General features: G+C 41.1%; 1 protein-coding gene across 1 annotated transcript in view; it reads left to right on the top strand.

Moving 5' to 3' along the window:
• LOC109476464 overlaps nt 1-8,858 on the top strand; it is a 105,783-nt gene that overhangs the window by 90,885 nt on the left and 6,040 nt on the right. The window contains 10 exon segments of the mRNA XM_019777398.1: nt 1,022-1,197; nt 1,571-1,760; nt 2,539-2,712; nt 3,291-3,486; nt 5,170-5,249; nt 5,773-5,871; nt 6,280-6,430; nt 6,692-6,837; nt 7,093-7,187; nt 7,946-8,275. Of these exon segments, the coding sequence (XP_019632957.1) occupies nt 1,022-1,197; nt 1,571-1,760; nt 2,539-2,712; nt 3,291-3,486; nt 5,170-5,249; nt 5,773-5,871; nt 6,280-6,430; nt 6,692-6,837; nt 7,093-7,187; nt 7,946-8,275 (1,637 nt within the window).

Here is an 8,858-nt window from a genome sequence, read left to right on the forward strand (position 1 = left end):
CAAATTGATTATTATAACACAATTTTGATATCATTATGACGTAATATGACGTTATTATGACGCCATTCATGGATTATATGCCTTAAACTGCAATTTCTTGTAAAACTTAATGGTGTACAAAAAAGTTTAACAAAAAGTGTAAAACATATCAAGGTTTACTTAATTGTATGTTGCCCATAGCAACACCAGTGATGTCATCAAATGACGTCATGCTTATTTTAATTATCTGTCATATTGGATCGTCAATATTCAATTTTCGAAAAGACTTTTTTTCAAAATAAAGCCTAAAAATACAATGGAAATAGACTTAAGAGTTCGAAATTGACATCTTATGTAAAAGAAAATCGAGGTAGGGACGAAATTTATGGAAAGTAGTCGCGGAATTTACCTGATCTAATAATATTGTACACCATCTTGGTTTTTGACCAATGTCGTCATCAAATGAGCATACATTCTACATAATTATTGGTAGAAATTAAATAGAATTATATAAGATGTTAGTGATATTAAAAAGCATGTTAAAATTAACATGAACGCCTAAAAACGTCATTGAGCCAAAATTACTGATATTTAAAAAAAATGCCTGTCAGAAACCCGTTGCCATGCCAACATAAAAACTTATTAATTCATCTAATTCGCCAACAACATTTTAGGAAAAGTCACTACGTTTGGTGGCTCTAGTGCGAGCCGTTCGGACGCTATTCAACATCAAAGTTTGCGCTGGCACTTCTAGCCCCCCCCCCCCAGTCTAGATAGGGTTAATTAAAAGTTCAAAATGCATTAGAATTGCAAACCACATTTGCGTGTTGACTTCCTATCGTAGTACCTATCGTATACTACTACGGTAGCATTTAGCCTGTCATAGGCTGCTTAGGACTGTTCTTTCGCCCTGTCGCTGTTAATATAATTTCTACAAAAACGAAGAGCCAACAGATTAAATGGGTGAATTTGATGATTTGTCTCTTTACTTTTTTTTTTAGATAGAAATTAACGTTATTTGTGGATTTTTTTCTTTTAAAAGGATCGGGTCGTGTTGCTTTGTCGTCCTCCAATGGCGTGAGCATAGATGTGACACCTCCAGATATCCAGGACATATACCACGTGGACATGTCCTGGGATGATGAGGAAATTAGCCAGTTCCAGGGAAGCAACAGTACCATCGCCGTTAGATACACTGCCTTCGACGAAGAAAGTCAGGTTGGAAAATCCCCAAAATATTATGGCAAAATTATAATGCTCTTCAATCTGTAAAGCTTTAAACTAACCTCGACTTCAACTTTTGACCCCTATTGAGTGTTAATTTTAACGGCTAAGACAATATTACCCAATGTATATTGAGTTATACATGGTCAATAGTTTTGGTTTGACATATATCGGATCCTATTTGTACTGAATGTACGTTGTCCACTTAATCTTCTTGAATGTAACATGTCATGTTCCGTATACTAAAACCCCTCCCCCTTTTCAACCTGAGTCAGCAATGCAACCGTAATAGTATTATGAAAAATAACACATAATTTATGCAAATTGTAGAAACCATTCAAGGCACTAAAGGTTTAGTTTGATGCAGGTGGTGGAGTATTTTTGGGCAATAGGAACGGCTCCACGGAAAACCGACGTCCAGGCTTTTATATCCAACGGACTGAAGGACATTGCAGTGAACTCTGACCTTGAAGGTTTACTACGTCACGGATCAACATATTACGTCACCCTGAGGGCTGTAAATGGGGCAGGGTTACAATCTACGGTGACGTCACCAGGTGACACATGGTCTTATCCAAGTTTTGATGGGTTTAAAGGCAGAACAAATAGTTCTCATAGTCTAAGAGAATGGTCGGCTTCTCGTTATCAATCACTGCATTCATAAAACCTTAGTTTAATCCTCTACCAAAAAGCTTCATAGTGTCATAGTATGTACGTATGCAGGCGATCGCCATGACCCGGCCAGTGAGTGGTAGGCAAAAACGGGTGACGGTTCCCTGATTGGTTGGTCTTCAAGTGATTTGTATGTTGTTGTTTTCTCCTATCATGTGCTAATGTAAACAATAGCCTGGATTGTAACACTTCTGGCTAATCATTGGTTTACAGCGAAGTTGCAAAGTTCTAGCTACATGCAGAAGTCCTGGTGGTGGAAAGAAGATGCAGGTGTGCTCTTGTTTTGAATGACTGGAGGTTGTTGGCAGTGATCCGGCCAGCCACGTTGTCTGGGACGCTGTTCCAGATGTCAACTGCAGTATGTATAAAGGTTCTGCCGGCGGCGTGAGTTCTAGAGACCGGCACAGTGAGGGTGTGTTTTCCACTGGAGAGACTGCTGCGGGTTGTGCGTCTGATTGTGTAAGGTTGGGGAAGCATCTTTTTCAGGTCTGGTGGGCGTGTGGACATGTGCACTTTGTAGATGAGCGAGACAGCAAACCTGACGTCTGTGGAGTAGTGGTGGGATGTTCAGTTCAGTTCTGGCATCGTGTTCGTTTACACCAATGTACATATGATGTAAGCAATAACAGGGATCACTCGTATTTCTGCTTACAAATTTTTTAGGCGTAAAAGTCCTCTATGGATCCCCAGACGTTTCCCACACCAACACAACAGTTCTGGTCGGTGAAGAGTTCCCAGATGATGTGTACAGTGATGACACGGTCAGGGTCACTGACCTCACCTGTGCAGGGTTCTCCTGGGAGAGCCCGCGGGAAGAGGAGGGGATCACAGCGACATGTGAGTAAATACGAGCTGAAAGAATTGTGATTTTTTTTTCTGTTTACATTGCGAAATGAATGTGTGACATGCACAATTATTTACACGCCGGCTAGGTGACTTAGAAGCAAAACCTTTTACTTTGGCTGTCTTTACTTTTGTACTGGTCTCAGAACGTTATAGCTTTTTTCATTTTTTTTTACTTAAAAACAATGTAAATAAAGTATACTTAAGATCATATTATACATTTTGCGAGAAGGATACAATACATATCTTGTGTATTGGAATTATAAAAGTATTAGGATTGTTTGGAGCATTTTTTCCAAAGTCATTTGTCCTTTTATGTGTTCCTCGTTTATTTCATAATGAAAATTGTTTTCTAATTAAAAAAGAATTTGACGGAATTTTTGACGGAATCCTTCGGTCTTCATCACGTATTTGAACCAAGTTCTGTAGACAGGGGATTTTATCGAATGCGTCGCATCAGCAATGGGTTAAAGTTCGTCGGAAGGCGGTACCGCCCCGGGTAGCTTATTTCTTCATTTCATTTAGTTCACCATCTCAAATAAACTTTCATGCTGATGTTGACTTCATTTTAGTCTTCAGTTTGAGCAGTGACGCAAATAGGCTGGGTGACGTCATTCCGCCCACCCGTGTCGGGGGCGGGGCCGCTGGCTCCGTCATCATCGTGAACGGAACCATTCAGACACATGGGAGGGTTTCTAACATATCTGACTTACAACGGAATAGTCAGGAGGAAATGGCGTCCAGTGAATTCCACATGGAGCCTGGGAGGTACGTGATACATTTTCAGCCCTACAATTTTACATGGATGTTTATCTATTTAGAGGAGATATGATATCACTCATACATATTTATAAAATGATATTTGACGACAGTCTAATAGTAATCTTATTGAATACTTACTCGTACAATGTACGTGCAAATACTACCGTTAATGTTTGCCTTCGCTCTTTTTGTTTATTTTTTACTTCTTCCTTTTCTTTTTCTCCAAACAAATGGGTTACATTATGTAGCAGAACAGAGCCTGCTTATGCTTAGGTCACAATTCAAGAAAGGGGCCCGTTCGGCGCGTGGTCGGCGTGTTTTTTGGCACTACCGAACGGGACCTGGACGGAGACCGGCGGGCTTCCCGACGGCTGCCGGCCTATTTTTGGCCCCGCGCGGTCGCCGAATCGATTTTAACTCAGAGTTAAAAACACTTCGGGCCCCGTTCGGCGAAATACGCCGAAGCGACGCCGTAACCTCACTGCCCGGGACCCGTCGGGCGGCCGAACAGGCACCTGCCTAAGATTATGACGTCACATGTGCTGATCAGTGCATGAGATGGTCAGGAAAAGGGGGTTATATGGAGCATATATAAACTCCTGCCTCAGACTACGTCGCACAGTTCACCACGTGTGTGTTACATCGTGTACTTGTGTGTGTTACACCTTGTATTTGTGTGTCAGAATGTCGAAGGGCAAGGGAAACAGCCGGCACGGCTCTCTTGCCAACTGCATAAAACAGATCATAACAGGAATAGAATGTGTCTGACATTATCTCTTGTTACATCATATGCCTTCGTAATAAAATGGAATCAGAAGTTATTGGCATTTATTTTCAGTCCAAATTTCAACAGAAGTAACGATATTCAGTGGTTTTATTGCTCAATAGCAAGGAGCTGCCACGGCACACTTCCTGCGTCACTGCTGAAGTACTTCCTGCATCACTGTTGAAGTACTTTCGAAAGTAGGCCCTCGGTTACTTTTGCGACGCACCAGTTCTGCCTGCCTCTCTTCTTCAGCTACCAATGCCAGAAGACCTACATGTAGGTTGTCACCAATCTCAATCTCAGACGGGCTTGTAAGTTGTTTGCAGGTTGCACTGAACGCTGCATCGCCAACTTCAGTCTACTCTTTACTTGACGTGTACTCTTTACTTGAAGTGAACGGTAGCAGGCAGTGCAGCGCTTATATATGTACCCGCACAAAAACACGAGAGGAGCCCGTCGGGATCCCGCCAGGAACCCACCAGGGACCTGACAGCTGCCCGGCCGAACTGTAAGAGCCGGTCGGCACCCTACCACACGCCGCACGGGTCAAGACGGGCGACTGACCGGGCACCGGACGGGTCCCTGACAGAAACCGGCCGCAAAAGTTTATGAATATTAATGAGAGCCGCCGGCCGGAGCACAAGCAGGCCCCGACAGGGAGCCGTCAAGGAACATTTAATTGTGACCCTGACAGTACGGCGCATGCTCGGCGTCATGACGCCGGCCGGCGTCTACGCCGAGGACATGCCGAACGGGCGCCGTTTCAAATGTGACCTAAGCATTACTATACATATGAATGTATTTGATGACTTTGAGTAAGAGTGTATGCTTTTGAGCACACAGCTTCTTGAAATATGTAGTACCTTCTTTAACTTGGCTTAACTTATACATCATATCTACACTGTTTCCCATGTACTGTTTAGAAAGCTGTACCCCACACTTCGTGCCTGTAACGGTGCCCACCAGTGTACAGACGTCAATGTGAAGAATATTGTCTACATCCGTGAGTTTTTGCATCTAGCTGTGATAAGCCTTTAATGTTGATACAATTACTTTTGAATTAAAAGTAGACAGATTTTGATCTTTTTCTTATGTGTATGATTCAAATAAGGTGGCTACTCGTGCGTTCGTTGGCCTAGTCCACATCATGTAAAACTAAATGCAATTTATATGTCATAGTAGAGACTCCGATCTGTTAGAATCGGCGATTTTACCTGTAGAGATCCCGATTATAGCTTGTACATTTTAAGATATTCGCTTTAATGACAGAAATTTTCAACTTTGATTCAGACACTTTAGATCAATGGTTTAACATGGAATTCAGAATTTGTAAATGATGGGAAACTACCCTAACAAATAAACAGCAATCTAAGAAGAGTCTCTGTCAGCAAAGACTCCGATCAGGATCTCTACCTACCAGATCGGAGTCTCTACGCTGACATATTGGTTTGTACGCTGTTGATGCACGTTGAGGAAAGTTTAAGTAACTTAAAAATTACTTTAGAATTAATATCTTTACATACCAGGGCCACGCGATCGACTTGGTACCTCCCATCATGGTGAGAGGGCAGAGATTGTCCTGAACACACCAACTTCTGAGACCATCACTATCAGGACAACACAAGGTTGGTTTTCCTTTTTCCGTGATAAATAACAACAAAAGAAAGATGTGTCTGAACCATACCAACATTGGCCTTTGTTTTTAATAAAAACTTGAACTTACTGGTAAATTACGTTGGTTCTTCACGGTCTACAAATACAATATATTGTCTTAATAAATAGTGGCGGTAACTACAGCCAAACTGAAAAACAAACATTACAACACTACAATACCTAATCAATCTGATGTTACGTATTCCTAGGGTAATTTTCTACTTGAATGTCGTTTTCAGTGTTGTTTTTTATTAGCTTTTCTTTGTTGTAAACTGGACGATGTAAAAGATATAGATGTAACACAATTACCTCCTTCTCTACACAAACTATATTCTATCGTGTGTCATGCGTATATTTCAGCTGATGATTTTGCGTTCCAGGACTGAGAAACGGAACTACCTTGGTGGCAGGAGTATTGACAGATGAGGATGTTTCCTCTGAATATACGTCCGACGCGTCTGTCAACTTCAAGTCCTTTATTGCTGATCCGGCTTTTACCAAAAGCTTTACCGAACGCTGGCTTTGGAACAGGTAAATGTTTCTAGTCTGTATTATAAATGGAGTGATGGGAAGGCTATTCATTCTTTATGTGCTACTCTGTTAAAACAAGTATTTGGGAGCGGGAGGGGGTGCAGTGACGTACTATCATAAACAGCGTTTGCAGTTTTCATCTTACTTAATACAATATATTGAAAGTGAAAAATCCTTGTAGACTTAGATTATTGTTTTGTAAATTTGACACGGATGGACTGACACTATAATTTGGTCATTGCAACTTGTTTTTACTATCAGAGTGAAACATTGGTTTGGCGTGAATTTTGTCCTCACCACACTGGGGAATGAGAGGATTCCAGGTCCCATCAACATCACTGTGTCATTAATTAACACAACACTGATAGACCAGGAATGGGAACCGCGACTGCTCTACTGGAACTTGGGTAATTCTTTTTTTTTTTCAAATGTTTGTATTTATTTGCTTCCGGCTTATTGTTGGAATTTGTAACATGAATACAAATAGATAGTTACAAAAAACTTATCTAAAATATAAAATACCAAACTGCCGGACAGAGAAGGATTTTCTGTGTTGTGGTTAGAAAGTGCTTAGTAGCTGATAGCGTTGTCAGTGGACATAGATTCTGATACAAACGGTACCTAAAGTTAACAAAAAATATATGTTTTCCTAACAAACATAGAAAAACAAGAATGGCAGGATGCACAGAGGGGATGTGGCACAGAGGAGAATATACAAACCATCGTTGATTGGTCAGACCATTACCAAACTTTCCAGGTCAGTGCATAATTTTGTTTTAAAGAAATATGCAGGAGTGTTACGTTTGTATTTAATTAACCTGGTTTAACCAAACCTATTTTAACTGCCTACTAGCCCTTTTGTGCTTTCGACAGCTAAAAAAAGGTTTGGTAATCAGGCTATGATATATTTAGTAGAAGTGCTTTGAAGCCCTTGCTTCTTCTTTCGTCCATGGAATTTCCCTTTTGTGATCTCCCCCTTGACCTGCAGGATCAAATAAAAATTTACAAGACAGTCAATGAAAACATACATTGCCATGGCGACGGTGGTTGCTGTTAGGGTTATTGTTTGCGTCGCACTTCCATCATTTCATGATTTTGAGGATGACTTGGTACCTGTCAAGTCTAGACATATACAGTGCACTCCTCCCCTGAGTGTATAGTGAACGAGCCCCGGGGTCACAGAAAATAAGGCCATCTAGGGGCAGGCAGGTCTTCCCAAGGGTTTCCAGGATGTGGGCATACATGTACATGTGGGTCAGAGACATGCCTGTGGACATTCAATTTCTGTGGACAAAATACCTGTACCATTCCTAGAATTCTTGTAAACTGCACACAACACTGTATCATTAGGCTCCTCCCTGAGACGTCGCCAAAAATGACAGTATGAAACAGCTAAACGTTCATTTATGTAATGATTTTGGAATAATGTGTGATAATGACAACGTGTGGATCCCACTGTATGTTTCTATTGTCAGTCTAGTTCGACACAACAATCACATATATATTTTGTATTAGGTGTGCGGGGTGAATGGCTACAACAACGAAATGACTTCCGGGCAGGCCCGCGTGAAAAGAAGTGTAGAAGACATTGAACAAGTCTCCCAGGGCCCACCACACTTCCAAGGATCGGAACACTTCCAGGGACCAGCACATTTCACTCTCGTCGCTGTAGAGAAGAACTTCCTGAACTCCCGGCCTGTCATCGTCTCTCACAGCCGCGTGCAGGCACGGGAAGATGAGGAGAAGGTCATCTGGATCAGATATTTCGATCTAGACGGGGATCGCCTTTCCTTTTCCATCTCCGTTCCACCCCAATTTGGAAGGGCCCGACTCCAAGAAGGGAAGGTTGGTGATGCAACCCATTAGGCATATATCTAATTTCACATAAAATTCTATATAATAACAACTAGAATATTTAAGTAAGTTTTATCATAAATTACATACTGCTGTAGATGCCAAAACATCTCAGATTTGTGTTTTGTTGCTTGACCCCATCTAGACGGAAGTGTGTGTGAGGTGGATAGGTGGGAGCGGGCTAAAAGTGCCCGCAACAACTTTCAAGGATAGCGTCAGAACTGCTTATGGTAGAACCACCAAATTTGGTGACTTCTCCTAAAATGTATTTGTCAACAATTCCGCATTAGTGGAATTAGTTATTGATTTTTTGTGTCGCAACGAGTTTCTGACAGGCATTTTTGAGAAATTTTAATTAGTAATTTTCGTTTTATTAATAGAATTTTGTGGTTAAAAGTTGCACATGGTTTTAAATATAAATAACGTCTAATGTAATTTCATGTAAATTTTATCTTTGAAAATGCATCATCTATGCTAATTTGATGACGTCGATTTTTCAAAATTCAACATTGATGATCGAAGACGGCCGATTTAATATGCATGACGTCTTTTATGTGCATGACGATTTACCGTT

This window comes from Branchiostoma belcheri, unplaced genomic scaffold, assembly GCF_001625305.1.
Source record: "Branchiostoma belcheri isolate BF01 breed outbred unplaced genomic scaffold, Haploidv18h27 scaffold38, whole genome shotgun sequence".
NCBI lineage: Eukaryota > Metazoa > Chordata > Leptocardii > Amphioxiformes > Branchiostomatidae > Branchiostoma > Branchiostoma belcheri.